At 47.7% G+C, this 20,422-nt stretch overlaps 1 protein-coding gene across 1 annotated transcript in view; it reads left to right on the top strand.

Annotated features, from left to right (window-relative positions):
- rnf213b (ring finger protein 213b) overlaps positions 1 to 20,422 on the top strand; it is a 121,419-nt gene that overhangs the window by 6,610 nt on the left and 94,387 nt on the right. The window contains exons 9-18 of the mRNA XM_084323284.1: positions 12,293 to 12,458; positions 13,740 to 13,907; positions 14,606 to 14,755; positions 16,075 to 16,706; positions 16,825 to 16,984; positions 17,304 to 17,521; positions 17,616 to 17,759; positions 18,230 to 18,382; positions 18,511 to 18,945; positions 19,249 to 20,086. Coding sequence (XP_084179410.1) covers positions 12,293 to 12,458; positions 13,740 to 13,907; positions 14,606 to 14,755; positions 16,075 to 16,706; positions 16,825 to 16,984; positions 17,304 to 17,521; positions 17,616 to 17,759; positions 18,230 to 18,382; positions 18,511 to 18,945; positions 19,249 to 20,086 — 3,064 coding nt within the window. The remainder of the gene's footprint in view (positions 1 to 12,292; positions 12,459 to 13,739; positions 13,908 to 14,605; positions 14,756 to 16,074; positions 16,707 to 16,824; positions 16,985 to 17,303; positions 17,522 to 17,615; positions 17,760 to 18,229; positions 18,383 to 18,510; positions 18,946 to 19,248; positions 20,087 to 20,422) is intronic.

The raw sequence follows: 20,422 nt of genomic DNA, 5'->3' as shown, positions 1-20,422 counted from the left end.
TCTTTTCCTACCGCGGCCCACGCCAAGCAGTCATGGCGAGCAATAATGGCAGGACATACGCAGCGACTCGAGAGACAGGATTACACTAATAGTAGAAAAAAGTTTCAGTCAAGCGACCTGCACAACCCCGCCCCCACACACACACATGCTACTGCATCAAAGTTACTTATGATTAACAAAGGCATTCGTTAGGGGCGGCTACGTGGCGTAGTGGGCAAGGCGCTCGCCACGAATGACGGAGACGCTGGGCTTGCCTGTTCGAGCCCAGCGCTCCACATTGCTTTCAGTTTAGCTGGTCGTTCATACTAATACACATTGGCCGTATTAGGGGGTGGGAAACTGATGGGTGGGGATCGGGCGTTGTGGACAGCGACTCCTACAGGTCGGTTGGTGCGCCTGCGCAGTAGAATCAGGAAGTGTCGGGAGCAGCGTGAGCCTCCCACGCGTTACTCCTCGCCACTGAGAGATCGAGCTGCGCAGGTGAAAAGATGCGACTGCTGTTACCTCAAGTACCGGAGGGGACTTGTGCTATGTATGACTTAGTCCACATTGCAGCCGGCTTGTGGGAGGCAAGAAACAGCGTTCGTGACAGGGGAGGGTTGAATTGGATGATACGAAATTGGAATGGGAGAAAATATAGAAAATGGGAGAAAAAGTGGATAAAAAAACAAAACAAAGGCATTCGTTTTGTGGCATTAACGTTATAGTTACACGTTCAATAACATCAGCGTATTTACCCGACCATAATAGCATTGTTGTTGGTCATTCATAGCTCAGTTCCTTCCTTTGCTCAGAGAGCCCATACTGAATTGTACCCATTCTGCAATCCGTTAATAAAGTTTTCAATAATAAATATTGTATATAAATTTATTTGGAACAACAAACCTCCACGAATTAAAAGATCCACCGCACAGAGAAACAAAGCCGACAGAGGTTTAGCATTTCCAGACTTCTACCACTATTTTAAAGCGTACTCTTTAAGACCACTGATCACCTGGTTTGATTCTCAAGCATCTGTATCCTGGAGAACATTAGAAGAAAACATTGTGACACCACATAGACTGCAGGATGTAGTATACACCAACCTATCAATTAAGCAATGCAACTTGAAATTTGGCCCTCTTATTACACATGTGATCCGGATATGGCGTGAAACACACAAAAAATGTACTAACCAACATAAATGGCATAGACACTCTCCCATATTTAATAACAATACACTCCTTATTGCACAACAACCTATCATATTTCCCAAATGGGAAAAGAATGGCATACATACATTGGGAGATATCTTCAACGAACAGGGTTTCTGTAGCTATCAAGATATACATAACAAATTTAACCTCACCAGTTCCACATATTATTTCTACAGACAGTTATTACCATGCTTGAAGGCTCATGGAATCCCATTAAAGGCACCACTTGAGCACCACAGATATCACAAGTTCTTTTATGAAAGGGAGACATCGAGAGGATTTGTCACAGACTTTTACCGTCACTTACTTACATCTTCGTATGAAGCCCTTCTCCTAGACTCAGTTTGGAGGAAGGATATACCAGACCTGGAAGTAGATTTTGATTGGGCTGAGGTCTGGGCAAATGTTCGGCTATCGTCACGTAACCCGGATCATCAACAGATTAATCTTAATTTTATTCATAGGACTTACCTAACTCCTATTCGATTGAACCGTAACAAGACTCTCGATGTTCCTTATGTACAAACGGTGATTGTAACTGAGGGGTACAATTCCCTGACTGTATTAATCAAGTATGGTATCATTAAACCACTACCGTCTTATGTACATTATACTGGCCATACCGTACATGAGTATATGATGAGAACACTTCCCCACAATGAATCGGTTCTACACAAAGTTGTCTTTAAGTATTTATTAGCAGCAAGAATACATAATATACTTTACTTGAATGCGCTTATAAGGCAAAGGAATGTGCGTAGGCAAATCAATAACGAATGTCCATTCTCATATTACGCATGAGATAAGAATACAACCTGAATATTAGGAATTATATCTAGGGGATACTGGTAGGGGGGTTCCTACCGGTTGTAAGCCAGCAGGAGGAGCAAATGCTCTAATGCAAAGTCTGGTTCCACGGGGACTCAATAAGCTCCTGCTCCCCAGTCATACAGGGAAGAATTATTTTCTTTTTCTTCATTTTATTATAATTTTTTTTTGGCCAAAGTTGTGATCTTTTTTTAAATTTGTCTTTTTGAGGGACAGGAGGGGAGAGCGTGTTGCTGCACTGCTGAATAAGATGCAACTCTTAAGATAAACCAAATTTAGCAACATCATCCCAACCGATTTGGTGGGTTCATAGGTCACTTATCCAGCCACTTATCTAGGAATTTTTTTTATGTTGTAGCCCAGAGTCTGGATATGATATGAGGATATTGTTGTTATGAATCACGGATGAGGATTTATGCAAAACACAAATATGTGAATCAATCAACGGTTTGCCTCTGTCGTGGAATTCATGTGGAACATGTATTGCACTATTAGGTATGTTTCTCAGCTTTGATGGCAGAGAGAGACGAGGTTACACTGCGTTATGAGTCTGTGTAAAACTATTAAGTGTTGGTCTACCTGTGTGTGTGTATATATATATATTTCCTTGTAAAAACACTGAGAAAAATATACTAAGTTATTTATGTTGATCTTTTTTGTGGGTGTATGTATGGCTTTTCCAAAGTGGACTTTTTGTGCATGTAAATATATTTTCTTGTTCTATGGTAAACACAAGGTTGCAAAACTGAGCCCAATAATCAATTTCACATCATGTATGTTTTGTAATTGTTTCTGAAATCTGCAATAATTGGATTAAAAGCAATGTTGGTGTATATAAAAAAAAAAAAAAAAAATAAGCTCCTGCTCGGGGAGGCGGTATTACTCCCTGGATCAGCGGACGAAAGGCAGCCGCTGTAATCCCAGTATGCGTGCAGCACAGGTGGAAGCCGGTCAGCCTCTCCAATAGAGACGGGCTCGAATGATGTTCCTCACGGTAGATCCCACAGCAGTGGGTGTAGACGATTCTTATCCGCTCCAACAGCTTGGTCCAAAGCAATAATAATAATCCAGTCGGAAAGGGCTCTGCATTCACCGGTGTAGATCCTCCGGTGCGCGGCACTTCACATTAACTAAGTTGAACTTGACGTTATTCAACTAAGCTCTGATACTTTACTATCCTATTCGCACGCGGCTATAAGTGCTCTATTTAGACGCACAGTTGCTCACTTCACTTGGTCTTTGACTCGTGATGAAGGCTTACTAGTAAGGAGCGAACGATACGTTGAACAAACGTATTAGGATAAGCAAGACTCTATTTTGGGGCAATACGGGCCCACTTCACAGCACGTTGTATCGTAGTGTGAGGCTTCAACTTGTTACTAAGACTCGAACTGAACTACTTCTGTATTCACCTGCGCCATATTTATATGTACGGGGAATAAACTAGTGCCAGCCTCATTTCTGTCTCGTAGTCCTGGGCAGAACCGGGCATGTACAGACATGTCTTGACGGTAGCTTTGAACTCGACTCTAGGGGCAAGACACTGGCGCTGGTGGCACGCCATCCAATAAGAGAACGAAATATTATGGTCTGTACTAGTTAAAGGGATATTCTGTGTATATGTACAAAGAATACACAAGGGATATCAAACGATATACAAATATTATGCAATATATATCAATCAATAAATACATATATTCGGTTTAATCTGACCCTTTGTAACAGCTGCCTCCTAATTAGTCCCACCTAATTAGCTAAGCAGAGACAGATTAACCGCACTGTCCACTACTCAATGTCCGTTGTGAGGGTAGGCAGTTCACAAAGTCAGGGGTCATGGTCGTCATTAAGCGAGTCGGGGAGCCTTGGCGACTCTATCAGCCTCGCCACGGGTCGGTTGTATGTCCGCCCTTGGCCGAGCACTTCTGCCACTCTGACCTTTCCGTCGGCACCAGTGGTCACTTTGCTTACGCGGCCGGCCGGCCACGCAGCTCGGGGTAGTGACTGGTCTATGGTCATGACGACTGGACGGGATGAAGGGGGGCTTAGGAGGAAGCGGGCCTGAGACTGCTTTGATCTGTGCTTGGCTGTGCCTCCTCCTCCTCCGTCTGTTTCTCTTGTTTGCTCTGTACCCCGTCTGAGGAGGGGCCGGTCCCGGCCGCCCCGTCAAGGAGTCGCTTGGGGTGCTGGGTTCGAGGTCAGCTACGTCTGAAGCGCAGCTGAGGGGGGTGGAGTTCCGAACTCCCTCTGGTGCCCACGGTTCTCTCACGGGCCTCTCGCTTAATGTCAATAGCCTCTGCTGTACGAGGGAGTGGCCGGTGTCACTCGCCTTTGTGTGTAGGCAGCGTGTAGACGTGGGTTGACTGTCAAGTCCGTAGAGGGGGCCCTGGAGCGTCCATCCCAGTCGGGTCTGAACCGCGACTGGGCATCCTTTGGGTCCGATGTGGGCCGCCTCAATTGGGAGAATGAGGTCCGCGTGGTCGGAGCCGATGAGCAGGGTCGGTGTGGCGCCGTCGATAAGCGGTATAGGTAGTTGACGTAGGTGCACATATTTAGCCATCAGCTGTGGGATGGGGTAGGTGTACTGAGACAGGCCTATGTCGTGGCTGGTGAAGACGTTGGTTATACTATACTGCTTCTCGGGCTGGTCCACCGCTGCTATCTTGAAGGAGACCTTTTCACCTTTTATGGTCTTCTGGTCCCTTCTGATGGTGCGTATGGTCATGGTATCTTTGACACCCCGCAGGCCCAACTGGGCTGCTGCGGAAGCGAGGAGGAGAGTCTTTTCAGACCCATCGTCCAGGACGGCGTAAGTGTCCAGGACCTTGTCCTCGTAGCTCAGGAGCACTCTGACCACTTTGAGGAGCACTCGGGGGGTCCCGCTCTGCTTGGGGTCTATGTGGAGCACTCCTGTTGGTCGGTTGCCTCGTCGGGCTATTCTTATCATGTTATCCTCGCACAAGAATCGGCGGTGACCGGCTTGTGGGGGGTCAGACGCAATCCACTGCTCCATTTCGGCGATGGTCAGTTCCGGGAACACGTCGCACTGGTCCAGCCAGTGTCCTCCGCGGCAGTACGTACAGTCGATCTTCCATACCTCCTTTGCCGGGGGGTTGTCACCTGTCTGTGGTGACACAGAATCTATATGGTGCGAGTCGCACCGTGACTCCCAGTGTCTGCTGTAGCAGTCGGGACACCAGGGAGCGGTCTGGTGGAACTTTGGTGCTGGTGCCACCGCCTCGGCATGGTACATTACCGCGACGGGCCCACTCTGTTGTCCTGGCTGACGCCTGTTGATGTCATGCAGGACCTCCAAGTGGGTGCCACCGCACCTGCTGCACTTCTTCTTCAAGCGGCACTCAGCTGCTAGGTGGCTGCGCGCGCAGCGGAAGCAGCGGCGGTGGTCCTTGATCCACTGACTCACTTCGTCCGTGGTCAGCTTCCCGAAAGTGTCGCATTGGTACAGCCGATGTTCTCCCTCACAGTACTGGCACTCAATCTTCCACTGGTCCTCTTTCGTCGAGGGGGTGTTGTGGTTCTTGTGCTGCGGTACTGATTCGGCTTGGTGCATAACGGTCACCAACCGGCGGTTATCTGTTGATCCCCGAGGTCCGAGTCTTGGGCTTGGTCCACTCCATACGAACGTGTCGAGTCGTAGGCTACTGACCTCCCTGGCGAGGAACTCAGATAGGTCTAGGAGGGATGCCTCTGGACCGTTGGGGTCGCGGTAGTCTCTCTGCCGCCGAAAGCGCTCTTGTCGGGCGGGAGGGAGCTTCTCTAGTATCCTCTCTACATTAGAGTTAGCGTACAGTTCATAGATCCCTTTTTCCTTTTGGGACCCCAGCATCCCTACCAGGGACTGTACCTTGATAGAGAGGTCATCTAATGCTCTGTTGTCTCTGGCTGGGGGGAGACGGTCAATGTCTCTTATCTCCTGTATCACGTAGTCCCATATGCGTCCATAACGTTGGTCGAGGGCTACTAGAGCCGCGGTGTATGGGGTAGTAGAGCTGGAATATGCCAGCGCTATATTGTGCGCTCTGGGCACCTTCAGGTGCTTGAGTAGGATAGCATACTTGTACGGTTCATCTGGTACGTCGGACAGCATAGTCTCTAAGCACATTCGTAGCTCTGTGTACTGTGCTCTGTTCTCGTGTGTGAAGTCCGGGAACGTCGGTGTGCCAAGGTACGATGCCATGGATGACTGGCACATCGGTGAGCGTTGGGGGAGAGGCCTCCTAGGCGAGTCTCCTCTTACGTGTTGTCTTGGGCTGGTACTTGGTGGGTACCAAGGGCCGGGTACCCAGGTGCTGTTCCTCGGGGCTGGCGGTGCGTCAAACTCACCCGTGAGTTGAGTCGGGGGTTTGTAGCGCAGGGCCTCGGGGCTGACTTCTGGGCTGTACTGGGCCTTCTGGTCCAGAGTACGTTGCTGCTGGTCGGGGCTGTACTGGGCCTCCTGGTCCAGCGTACGTTGCTGCTGGTCGGCTTGACATTCCTCCTCTTCCTCCTCCTCTCCCTCTGCTAGGACCTGGAGTCTTCTGTTCAGTCTCTCGGCGTGGTCCGGTTCTTCCCGGTTGCTGGGTCTCGTATAGACCGGCCGGGGAGGGGGTTCGGAGACGTGGACAGGATCCTCCTGCTGGCGGGGTCCCGGGTCGCTTGGTCGGGTAGGGGAATGTGTCCTAGACCCTTGTCGTGACGATCTCCGGGAGCTCCGTGCGGAGTGAGGGGGTGTCGCCATGGTAATCAATTTGTCCATCAGCTGCGCCTGCAGCCGGTCGCGCTCTGTCTCGCGCTGGGCATGGGCGGCGTCGCGCGCTGCTTCGCGCTGGGCATTGGCGGCGTCGCGCTGCGCATTGGCTGCGGCGTGCTGCGCATCGGCGCGGCTTCTCTCAATGTTCTCTTCTGTCTGGAGGCGTCTGGTCTCCAGTCTTATGCGGTCGTCTTCACTCCTTTGTTGCGCCTGGAAGCGCTCTCGCTCGGCTGCAAAATGTTCGCGCTCGCGCGTCTGTTGCGCTTGAAGTCGATCGCGTTCGGTGGAGGCTGCCAGGGTGGCGATGAGTGCCTGCGCCAGCATCTTGTCCGCCTCGCTGGGGGAAGACGCCGGTCGAGGCGATCGGCTCCCGGCAGTACTCGTTGGAGATCCGTTCTCCTGTCGCGTACCGAGGAGATCCATCTCCTGGGTGCGCGTCTCTTCTTGTGGTGGGTCGGGGGGTAAAGTCATGTCATGTCCCTCCTGGTCCCCCCCGTGAGCTTGGTCAGTTACGTTAGAACCCACTAGGGTCTCTACTGGCGGGGTAGCCTGTTCGGTAGGGTTGGACATAATTTTACTATCCGTATTTAACTTCCTTTTAAAGCTAGGTATTGGACTGACAGTGTATGCCTCTAGATAGGGAGGTGGCTGCCGTCTGCACTGCGGGCGTTCTAGCTCGGGAGAACCGTTTGTGGAGTGTTCATCATCGGCCATGTTAATATTAATATTATATTAATATTACGCGAATTCTTATCCGGGGCTCGAAGGACCAATTGTAACTGAGGGGTACAATTCCCTGACTGTATTAATCAAGTATGGTATCATTAAACCACTACCGTCTTATGTACATTATACTGGCCATACCGTACACGAGTATATGATGAGAACACTTCCCCACAATGAATCGGTTCTACACAAAGTTGTCTTTAAGTATTTATTAGCAGCAAGAATACATAATATACTTTACTTGAATGCGCTTATAAGGCAAAGGAATGTGCGTAGGCAAATCAATAACGAATGTCCATTCTCATAGTACGCATGAGATAAGAATACAACCTGAATATTAGGAATTATATCTAGGGGATACTGGTAGGGGGGTTCCTACCGGTTGTAAGCCAGCAGGGGGAGCAAATGCTCTAATGCAAAGTCTGGTTCCACGGGGACTCAATAAGCTCCTGCTCGGGGAGGCGGTATTACTCCCTGGATCAGCGGACGAAAGGCAGCCGCTGTAATCCCAGTATGCGTGCAGCACAGGTGGAAGCCGGTCAGCCTCTCCAATAGAGACGGGCTCGAATGATGTTCCTCACGGTAGATCCCACAGCAGTGGGTGTAGACGATTCTTATCCGCTCCAACAGCTTGGTCCAAAGCAATAATAATAATCCAGTCGGAAAGGGCTCTGCATTCACCGGTGTAGATCCTCCGGTGCGCGGCACTTCACATTAACTAAGTTGAACTTGACGTTATTCAACTAAGCTCTGATACTTTACTATCCTATTCGCACGCGGCTATAAGTGCTCTATTTAGACGCACAGTTGCTCACTTCACTTGGTCTTTGACTCGTGATGAAGGCTTACTAGTAAGGAGCGAACGATACGTTGAACAAACGTATTAGGATAAGCAAGACTCTATTTTGGGGCAATACCGGCCCACTTCACAGCACGTTGTATCGTAGTGTGAGGCTTCAACTTGTTACTAAGACTCGAACTGAACTACTTCTGTATTCACCTGCGCCATATTTATATGTACGGGGAATAAACTAGTGCCAGCCTCATTTCTGTCTCGTAGTCCTGGGCAGAACCGGGCATGTACAGACATGTCTTGACGGTAGCTTTGAACTCGACTCTAGGGGCAAGACACTGGCGCTGGTGGCACGCCATCCAATAAGAGAACGAAATATTATGGTCTGTACTAGTTAAAGGGATATTCCGTGTATATGTACAAAGAATACACAAGGGATATCAAACGATATACAAATATTATGCAATATATATCAATCAATAAATACATATATTCGGTTTAATCTGACCCTTTGTAACAGTGATAGTGGTACATTTATGCATATGTATTGGGAATGTCCGCCTGTTAAGATATTTTGGGAAGAAATAACCACACTATTATCAGGATTTTTGTTTTTGACAATACCTGTAATGCCTTCTGTATTGTTGCTGAATGATGTCTCAGTTATCACACTCTGTACATATAAAGAGGCTAATCTTGTCCGGTCTTACGGCTGCCAAAAAGCTAATAGCATCACGCTGGATTCAACCTGATAAAATGTGCCGGGGGGTATGGATTCTTACCTATCTTGATGTGATTTACCTAGAGATATCTACCGCACGAATTCTAGGTGTTAATGAAGCCAGCATAGCAATCTGGTCAGAAGTGGTGGAGAGGATAAATCATTATATGAACTATTAATCCTTGGTATCAAACGGAATAATGGATGTATTCAAGGGGGGTCCGATGGGGGGGGGGGAAGAACGAGTAAGAGCATTTGTGTTTTATAGTGGATTTCTACTGTAAATGTTTGTATGTCAAAAAAAATAAATAAAAAAACATTTGTTAAAAAAAAATAAAGTTTTCAATCAGACAAATGTATAGAAAAGCTTTTATTATAACATTTGTTGCAGTGGGGCGGTCAGGTGGCGTAGCGGAGATTGCGTTCGTCACCAACCCCGGAGACGCTAGGATTCGCCTGTTCGAATCCAGCTCACAGCTCCGGGGTTGTCACCAGCTTGGCTGGCCGTTCACACTAATACAATTGGCAGTATTAGAGGGTGGGAGAAGCTGGCGGGGTGGGTCCGGGTCGTTGTAAACAGCGACTCCTACAGTTCGGTCGGGGCGCCTGCTAAGCGCGGATAGGATCTAAGTGGGATAGTGTGATCCTTCCACACGCTACGCCCTCTCAGTGAGAATCCGCGCTGCCAGGTGAAAAGAAGCGGTTGATTGGCTAGACGTGTGTCGGAGGAAGCACGTGATAGCCTCCACTCTCCCAGACCGACTGTGGGGGATAAAGGCGCTCCCATAGTCCAGCAGACTGTACACAGAGCAGACTCCGCGGAGGTCCGCGCGGACTCTTGAGCTTTGATCTCAGCGGACAGCAGACCCACAGGTGGGAAGCTCCTATTTTCTGACGCGCGGACATCCGCGCCGCTGACTTGGTGTCACACAAAACGCTGCTCGGCGTTTTGGTTGACATCGAACTGCATTTAATGTGACGCCGATCTGCATTTTACTCTGAACACTCGCTCTGTGCCAAGAGAGATGTTTGAATGGCTTTTCTAAATGAAGTGTGTAAAATTGCCAGTTTTATTTCGAAATATTGGAAACGGAGATAACATAGAATGTTATCTCCGTTTCCAATATTTTGAAATAAAACGGGTGCTTTTATTTCATGCAATGCGTGTCTTTTCAGCACCACGCGCTGTCCACCTCAAGCCTATTGCATCTCGCTGCCTATATACCTGTTATTCAAGTGCGTAAAACTGCCCGTTTTATTATCGAAATATTGGAAACGGAGATAACATACTCTTTATTTTGACATCGGATGACGACGACATGACAGAAGTTGAACAGCGTGGGGACAATTGTGTAAACTGCCGCGTGACATGTAGGAAATTGGTCCGCGGAGGTCCGCTCGACTATGAAGGCTCAAAGAGTCCGCGCGGACCTCCGCGGGGTCTGCTCTGTGTACAGTCTGCTGGACTATGGGAGCGCCTTAAGTGCGCAGCGACCAGGAAGGGGATTGGGAATTGGCATAACGACTAACATTGGGATGGGAGAAAATCGGAGGAAAAAGGAAAAAATAAAAATAAAAAAAAACATTTGTTGCAGTAAAATCATCATGCCTCGTTTGGTACTCCTGTTATTAGCTCCGGTACGTTTGTTATTGATTTTCTCGCGTAAATCAATGGCGGACTTCCCGACGAATAAGCGCTTGCCGATTGGTGGTAAGAACAGCAGAGGCGGGTGCAAGCGGTGTGACGTAATTGGCAGAATCGACTGTCAATCAAAATTGTTCTGTTGCCGTCTACCATGCATTGCTTTGGTTGAGAGATAGTGCTCTTATTAAAACTCATAAACAAGTCTTGAGCAAGACAAGTTAGTCTGTTAGGTTATGAAAGCCAGTGAGTATTGTATGACTCAGACTTCAGCAATAATCATGACTCATGAGCATTATAAAATAAAAACACACATGGCATGGTGGAATACCATAAAGTACCATAAGTAAGTAAAGAGGCCTATGTTCATATCGGTGAGCACAATTTGTAACACAAAATTAGCCTATTTATTTATTTAATATTTTATTTATTCATTTTATTATTATTATTTTATTTGTTGCCATGCCTAAAATAATAGTCAAGCATACAGAAAGTAATGTGCAGCTAACCGTAGGTGCATTATGGGTAGGAGGCCCCAAGGGCTTATACAAAGAGCTGTCCTACAATATTGAAATTCATAAGGAAAGTACAGTAAAAGTAAAAGAAAGAAAAGGAAAACAATTAGGAATGCAAACAATACTGTAATAGCTGTGGGTGAAACCTGGGGCCGCTAGAGGGTGGGGAAATCTTTGTAGACCGACAGAGTGACCTATAGAGCTGCTGGTCGCAGCTAAAAGGTTTAAGAGAGTAAGGGGCGGCTGGGTAGCGCAGTGGACTAAGCACTCGCCTACCACCGCAGAGACTCTGGGATAGAATCCAGCTGTCAAGTTCAAGTTCCTTTTATTGTCAGCGGTACCTCCGGCTTGGTTAGTCGTCCCTACTAACACAATTGGCAGTGTTAGCGGGTGGGAAGCCGGTGGGGTACATGTATATTGTCCTGGGGTACTGCGAGTCGACTCCTACTGGTCGGTCCGGGGCGCCTGTTCAGCAGGGAGGGGATCTGGGGGAAATAGCGTGAACCTCCTCACGTGTTACCGTCCCCCAGTGAAACTCCTCGCTGTCAGGTGAAAAGAAGTGGCGGGTGACTCCACATGTATCGGAGGAGGCATGTGGTAGTTTTACACCCTCCCCAGGCCAACAGTGGGGCAATGGGCGCAACAACCAGGGAAGGGAAGGGAATTGGCATAACGACTAAATTGGGATGGGTGAAAAATACAGAAAGCCCAAAATTAAATAGAATAAATCTTTTTATAAAAAAAGATTGGAGAATATGGTGGTCAGTTTTCTAATTGCGAGACATTAGTGTTTAGAGCTACAGACCTAGTGATCTTGTGTTGTTAGAAAATAGTTCTATTTTATGTCGGCTGTCAGCCGCTGAGCAGCTCCATTGGAGCAGTTGGGAGGGTTTTAAATAGTTGCTGAATCTTTTTGTTCACTTCCTCTGAACCAAATAGTTTTGGAATTTTAACCGATTTTCCTGACTTGGTGACCTTTCCGGTCACAAACACCTTCTCTTAGCTATTCGGCTACTGCTGCCCTTTAACCTTTGTTTAACCAAGCAAGTAGAGAAAGAATAGGTTCTCTGGGGATTGATTCAATTAAATGCTAATACTGAGTCCAAGTCTGTTCACGTTTTCAGGCAGAGAAAGAGGGGGATCTGATGCGGACACTGGCCTCTGATGTTAAGGATCTGCCTCCCACGGTCCTGTCATCCATTGTGGTTGAGTCAGCAGCACGGTTTGAAAACGACCCTGTAGGCCAGCTGCTGCACCCTGAGTCTGCCGTCAACCACCTACTGTCTCAAGGTATTCCACTGTGGTTATGGCTACGATTTTGGTGACACTGCATTTTAGGGGTCAACAAATAATGACTACTTAGGAATTGATGAGGAACTAATGTGCCAACAAAACATAGGAGCGAAAAGTATTTAACTGATCGTTTACTTTTAGAATTCGGGGAAAGCAGGTAGAAAATGGGGATTTGAGAGTCAATTGGAGGAGTTTGTTCCTGAATGTTTGTCCCGTCATTGGAAAGCGAAATAGAAGCCATTCTAGTATTAGGGGTGGACGATATGAGTAATTCACTATACGATACTGATATTTGGCCCTCGATAATAACGATAATGTCACAATAGACAATATCTGCGATATATTGCAAGAAATGTAATCTATGATACATCACGATATCTGTGACTGAAGATGAAAAAATACTCATGCATCACAAAGTGCCAATGTACATCTAATTGCATAGTGCCTCTTTACTTTACTGTTAATTATGCCCCCAACAGAAAAAATATTGTTATCATCTGCAATAAAAATATATACGTCATCTGTTTTATCTAATAAGATAAAGTTCTCAGGCTGTTCACCTCATTCCATAAAAAAAAAGAAATATATATATATATATATATCGATACTTGACATCACACTTCCTTTTTTTTTTATCCACTTTTTCTCCTCCTTTTTCTGTGTTTTTCTCCCATCCCAATTTAGTCGTGCCAATTCCCCCCTCCCCTGTCTTGATCGTTGCTCGCATGTGCCCCCCACTGGTCGGTCGTAGGGAGGGTAGATCGATACTATCGCATGTCCCCTCCGATACATGCAGTCAGCCCGCCACTTTTTTCACCTGCCATCGCGGACTCTCATTGGCGAGGTGAACGTGTGGGAGGCTCACACTACCCTCGCCCTCTCCTGTCCTCGCTGTGCAGGCGCCCTGACCGACCTGTAGGAGTCGCTGTTTACAACGACCAGATTACCACCCATCGATTTCCCTCCCGCTGACTCTGCCAATTGAGTCAGTATGACGGAGGCCACGCTGACAGCCGGATTCGATACCGGTGTCTCTCGCGTTGGTGACGAGCGCTTAGACCGCTGCGCCACCCAGCCGCCCGTGTCCTCTACACTTCCAACCGAGACATTGTATTTGAGACATGAGTACCTGACAATTAATTAACGGTTTGTTAATATAGCGGTTCCTCATTAATCATTCTTATTGTGCTCCCTAAAATAAAGTGTTACCACAATGTTTATACACTGTTTTAGCGTAATTCCCTTCCATCGCGATATTAGAACATTGTTTCATTGCAGGGGAATGGAAGGCAATAAAGCTGGACGATGCGGCCAGGCAGGTGATCCAGGACTGTCAGAACACACTGGCCTGCCTGGTGGACGCGCTGCATCAGGGACACGTGCCACACGGACACCTCCGGACCACCCTGGAATACAAAGAGCAGTTTAAAACACTTTATCGCCAGTGTAAGAACCCTCATATTGGTATAATCGTATACATGAATAGGGATGCAGGTGATACTGATTATCCAAAGTGCTTTACAATTTTGTTCCTCACATTCACCCATTCACTCACACATTCACACACCGATGGCGGAGGCGACCATGCAAGGTGCCAACCTGCTCACCGGGAGCAATTAGGGGTTAAGTGTCGCCCTCAAGGGGGGAGCGGGGGGAGCGGAAATCGAACCGAGAACCTTCCGACTACCAGACGACCACTCTACCTCCTGAGCCACTGTCGCCCCCTGACAGTCAGAAGTCAAAGCACTGTGACTTGATTTTGGCATTAGATCCCTCTAGTGGAGAAATAGGGATTATATCACAATCATTTATGCTCAATTATCCCAAACTAATAGTCGAGAGAGAGAGAGAGAGAGAGAGAGAGAGAGAGAGAGAGAGAGAGAGAGAGAGAGAGAGAGAGAGAGAGAGAGGAGAGAGAGAGAGAGAGAGAGAGAGAGAGAGAGAGAGAGAGAGAGAGAGAGAGAGAGAGAGAGTGAGAGACGAGAGAGAGAGAGAGAGAGAGAGAGAGAGAAACATACAACAGCCACATGCTGGAACGTAACAATCCATATGAATGAAAATTATTTCTATGATCATCATACTCAATCCTATAAATATAACACATTATTTTGACTGATATTGGTTTTGTCATTTCTCTTCCGCAGATAAGAAAAATGCCATGGCGGAGGGCATCCCTGTTGATGCAAAGGGGATTCTGGCTCAAAGAGAGGTGGACCTGCGCTCTTTCTCTCAACAGAGGCAACACATGGACACACTGATCAAGATGATCAAGAAGGTCACAGAGAGCATCACAGGTGAGGGGAGAAAAAAAAACGTTCCACGGTTTCCTCAGTAAAGCCTAATAATAATCATAGAACCTCTAGAGAAGGCCTTACGCCAGGGACACATAGGACACAGAAGCGTGGAGAAGAGCAGCCAGTTTCCTTTTCAGCAATAGTTTTGGCATCTGGCCTATTTTCTCTGTGAGCCGTGAGTGCCTCTACATGTGATTGGAGCAGAATCTCTTGTTGATCGGCACTGAGAAATGGCTCCTGGTGTGAACAGCCAGGCTCCTGTTCGCCTTAGAATAGCACTTCACAGCGTTCCGGCATCTGGTGTGTCCCTGGCATTACGCCCATGCAGCACCAGGGATGCCAAGTTGCATCAGGGAAGCACCAGGGATCCGCAAGCCATTACTGCAGTCCTGGGGCTGTGTAAATACATTAATCTATTACCATGGGTGCCGAACTTAAAGGAACACGGCAACATTTTGGGAAATTCGCTTATCGTCTTCTCCAGAGAGAGACAATAATAATAATAATGCCTTGAATTTATATAACGCCTTTCACGTACCCAAGGCGCTTTACAATAAAAAGGGGGAGGGGAGAGGATAACGGTGACCTAAACTAAGAAACTAATTACAAAAACAGAACAGAACAACAACAGAACTAAACAGAACAAACAGAATGAATAGGATGCTCAGGAGCATCAGAGACCATATGCCTGGGTGAAGAGGTGGGTCTTCAGCAGGTTTTTAAAGTGGACGAGAGAGTTAGCATTTCGGATGTCCATGGTGAGGGAGTTCCAAAGGGTGGGGGCAGCGACACTAAAAGCCCTGTCCCCGAAGGTCCGCAACCTGGCTTGTGGGATAGTGAGTAAGCCTGTGTCAGAGGAGCGGAGGGGTGTAGGTGTGGAGAACGTCGGATAGGTATTGAGGGGCAGTGGTGTGTATGGATTTATATGTGAGCAGGAGGATCTTGAAGGTGACACAAGATTTTACGGGAAGCCAGTGAAGGTGTATGAGGGTGGGGTGATGTGCTGCCAGGGTAATGGAAGCGGACATGGCCAGTTAGCTTTCGGGAGAGGTGTTAGTTGGACAATGCCTAGGCTAACCGGTTCGCTTCCATTCATTGTGCTAAGCTAGGCTAACGTGCAGCCAGATAGCTTTCTACTGAACGCACAGAGGAAACTGGTATCTATCTTCTTGTCTCTCTCTGGAGAAGATGGTAAGCTAATTACCCCAAATGTTGGCGTGTTCTTTTAAGCAGCTGCGGTCCGTGTGGCCACACCGCCCCCCCACTGTATAAAAAGCCTTTAGTGAATCACTTTGGTAACTGAGTTTTTATTTCGCCAGTTGCCGAGCTGTCTGCCCTCGAGGACAAACACAAAGCAGATCTCCAGGCTGTAAACTTGAACAGACTGGTTCTGGTGCGACCCGTGGATGACTGGGAGAAGCAGAGGAAGACGGATCCTGGCCAGGTCATCTGGTACGACACTAGTCAGAATGTCCTGGACATGGCCAGGCAGATGCACGGGCACCGCCAGAGCAACATAATCCTCACCTCCTGGGTCAAGCAGGCAGCAGAGGTGGCGTCAAGGGTGCAGCCAAATGCCTCGCCTGTTCCAGTAACCCTCACGCAGGTTGATGACATCATCTGGCAGCCACTACTGAGGGATTTCCTTCAGCTTGGCCTCAGAATCGCAAGTGCACAGGTCACCTTTGGGGAGCTTGACCAGACACTGCGTGACATCGGTGACCAGGGAGATGGGAAACTGATGGAGAGGGAACTGAGCCTGATGTCAGCGGCGTTTCAAGCATCCGAGGGACTTAGCCTGGAGCCCGACTGGGTAAAGCTCAGACTCTGTCAAATCCAGCAGTATCGGCAGCTCCACGAGGCAGCAGCCACAGCCAGTGCAGTCCTTAAAATTGCAACCAGCATGAGGCTTTCTGGGGATTTCAATGAGATACGCAGTCTCACCCAAATGGTAACATAATCGCATTGTTTCTTTTTTGTATTTTTGTACTTTTAAAATGATCTTATGTACATTATTATTTATGTACATTATTATTATTTTATTATATAAATGTGTCCATATTCAACAGAGAGAAGAAGCATTTAATCAGAGGGCCCTTGGGTCCCTCACTGATGACTTGATTGATGCCAAGCAGCAGCTGTCCAAGGTCACCATGCAGCACACTGACTGCCTGGAGGTGTTCCTGGAGAGCCATGCCCTGGTCATCTGGGTGAAAGACAACCTGAGTAGTAAGAACCTTACATGAAAACAATTCTATTTATCTATTTATGTGGAGCGCACAAATGTATTCTCACTAAACTGTATTCAGTAGTAAAAGGCACGTTTTAATGTCTTCCTTTTTTCTCTCTCTCTCTCTCTCTCTCTCTCTCTCTCTCTCTCTCTCTCTCTCTCTCTCTCTCTCTCTCTCTCTCTCTCTCTCTCTCTCTCTCTCTCTCTCTCTCTCTCTCTCTCTCTCTCTCTCTCTCTCTCTCTCTCTCTCTCTCTCTCTCTCTCTCTCTCTCTCTCTCTCTCTCTCTCTCTCTCTATACATTCATTTTCTCTCACCAGGCATGAGTGATGTGAAGGTCTTTGTGGAACTGGCCTCCATCTCTGCTGGAGAGAATGACCGAGAGATAGATCAAGTGGCCTGCTTCCATGATGCGGTGATGGGCTACGGCCCCTTGCTCTACTCTCTCTCCTCCACAGCTGACTTCAATCAGTTCATGACCTGTGCCAGACAGGTGTGGGACACCCTACATAGAGACGAGAAACTCCCGCAGAAATTGGTATTCACTTCCTCATTATATTTGCATTCAAATATAAACACACTTTTGCTCCGCAGAAGTCGGCATGACACTTGTGACCTTGTTTTCTGTCTAGAGGGAATCCACTCGTTTGCTGAGCTGGTTCAAGGGACTAAAGGAGACCCATGGTTCTGTGGAGCAGTCGTCGCTCTCGCTGGCTTCTGCCATTAACGCCCATGGGGTTTATCACATAGGAGCGTCTGAAGGATGCACAAAGAAGGTGAGGACAATCTCCCACCAACACAGTCTGAATGATGCCCCTAGCTCATGGAATGAACTCCAACAGTCCTTAAGCTTGAGATTCTCCCCTCTGTTGCAGAGTTTAAACCCTTGATCTCAAACCATTGTCAATCAAGTTGTACATGTTTTAATTGATTGTTATCCTTACTTGTCTTATTGTTATAATTTCATATTCTGTGTGATTTTATATGCCTTTTTTTGCTTAACCTTGTATGTACACTCGACTTGACTGTAAATGAGGGAAAACTCAGTTGTCTTTGGAGTTTAAATAAAGGTTTGAAATAAAAGATGTATAATACACTATTCAGATCTGACCAGGTACAGTTTATGATCCAAAGCCTTTTGAGTGACGTGACCATGCATCTAAATTGATAATCCCAGGACATTCTGCATGGTTTCTTGTGTTATTGATACATTACCGGTATGTTGGCGCTGTCTACCTTTTTGCAGAGATGTATGCAGAGCCTCCTGCTGTTAAGAGTGAAGCAGGCCCACGAGGAGAAGAGCTACAGCCTCGACGACCTGCTCGAGCTACAGAACAAACTCATGCTCATGTCATCGAAAGGACAACACGGCAAGGAACAAGTCAATAGGTTCACGCAGGTCAGAGGTCAATTTTGTAGTGTAATTTCCATTTCAACACGACAGCAGCAAAAAATGACATGTCCAATCTGTCAAAAAGTTTGTGTTGAGATTAATTATGGGAATATCTCATTTTTATCCCCCTGTAGGTCTTTGAAGGAGTTCAAAGATTGAGCACCATCCTCCTTCAGATGCAGACATCGGGCAATATGCTTTTCAGGGAATGGAAGGCGGAGGTCCAGTGCTGTCAAGAAGAGCGGCCACCTTGTATCCGGATAACCTTCTCCTCAGTGTGGGATAAGGAGATGGTGTACCGTGGAGATGTAACGGAGCAGCTCCAGGAGCTGTGTCGCTCCATGGAGGTCTGCCATAAGGAATGGTGTTCCTTTATCAGTGACAAGCGCTCCCATTTCCACTTGCTGAACCACTACACCTCAGAGCAGATGGTGTACCTTTGTCACTGGATACTCAATGTATGTCAAAGGCAGACCACCGCTCCTCAACAATTATGGCATTTACTGTCTCCTATAAAGCCCCAATGCACCCTGACTGATGTCAGAGAAGCCTTTGCTAAAGTAACAGATGTGCCTTATGGGGATGATGATGATGATTATGAGGATGATGAAAACATTGAGCCCTCCATGGACTCCAGATCAACTGGACCAAGCGGGCATCAAGATGATGAAAAGAGTTTGATCATATCCTCTTCAGAAGATGAGGAAGAGAATAGCATGGATAATGATGATGATGAAGACATTGAGCCCTCCATGGACTCCAGATCAACTGGACCAAGCGGGCATCAAGATGAGGAAAAGAGTTTGATCGTATTCTCTTCAGAAGATGAGGAAGAGAATAGCATGGATAATGATGATGATGAAGATATAGAGTCCTCCATGGACACCAGATCAACTGGACCAAGCGGGCATCAAGATGATGAAAAGAGTTTGATCGTATTCTCTTCAGAAGATGAGGAAGAGAATAACATTGATGATGATGATGAAGATGCTGTGAACCTTTCACATTCAACCCAAGGTGTTGCAATGAAGCAGGATGCTGAAGATAGCATTGAGGACCTCTGGAGGCAATTCAAGGACGACATGCCACGGTACCTCCACCAGCATCTGGATGTCTCCACACTAGCCCACTTCCTCTCACACCTCTCCAACGCAAACCAATGGCTTGTGAACAGGAGGCTGCCTCCTTCACTCCAGGAAGGAAAACCCAATCTGGTTCTTTGCCCAACCACAGAAGTTTTGACTTCAACCCTGTCTTTTTACATGGAGAGCCCCGAGCAGCCGCCGCCTTCTACAGATGAGGTGCTGGTCTGCGGAGAGGAGACCACGGAGGAAGAGGTGGAGATCTTCCTCCGGCGAGCTCTGGGCCGAGCTTCCCAAAGCAGCCAGCAGAGGATTTATAGTCTGCTCAACCCCGGGCTGTTGGGCTATGAGGTCAGTGTGGCCTCGGGGGAAACCTTTGAGCTTCTCGAGGGAAGCGCAGGCCCCCATTATCGCCTGGTGATCGTCAGCCCTGTTCTGCACCAGCACCGATACGTGCCCTCGTTCTTCAGCAACTACAAGGTGCAGGCGGGAGTGGATTTAAGAGTCGATTCTGCCAGGAGATATCTACACCACCACTTAGCTGTGCCGTGCTCAGGCGGGCCGGTCACGCTGATGTATCCAGACAGACTGTCGGCGTGGGTGGTGTCTTCCACACGCCCCGCAGTTGGTAAGGATGAGCTGGTTTGTGTCTGGTGGTTAATGTCATGCGCTGGCATGCCTTAGATAATAATTTGTATATTGTTACTTGAAAGTTATTGTCTTAGGGGCGGCTACGTGGTGCAGTGGGCAAGGCGCTCACCACGAATACTGGAGACGCTGGGTTCGCCTGTTCGAGCCCAGCGCTCCACATTGCTTTCAGTTTAGCTGGTCGTCCGTACTAATACACATTGGCAGTATTAGGGGGTGGGAAACTGATGGGTGGGGATCGGGCGTTATGGACAGCGTCTCCTACAGGTCGGTTGGTGCGCCTGCGCAGTAGAATCAGGAAGCGATGGGAGCGGCG

Source organism: Notolepis coatsorum (assembly GCF_963971535.1).
Source record: "Notolepis coatsorum genome assembly, chromosome: 10".
NCBI classification, from domain to species: Eukaryota; Metazoa; Chordata; class Actinopteri; order Aulopiformes; family Paralepididae; genus Notolepis; species Notolepis coatsorum.
This window is presented reverse-complemented; position numbering and strand designations above follow the sequence as displayed.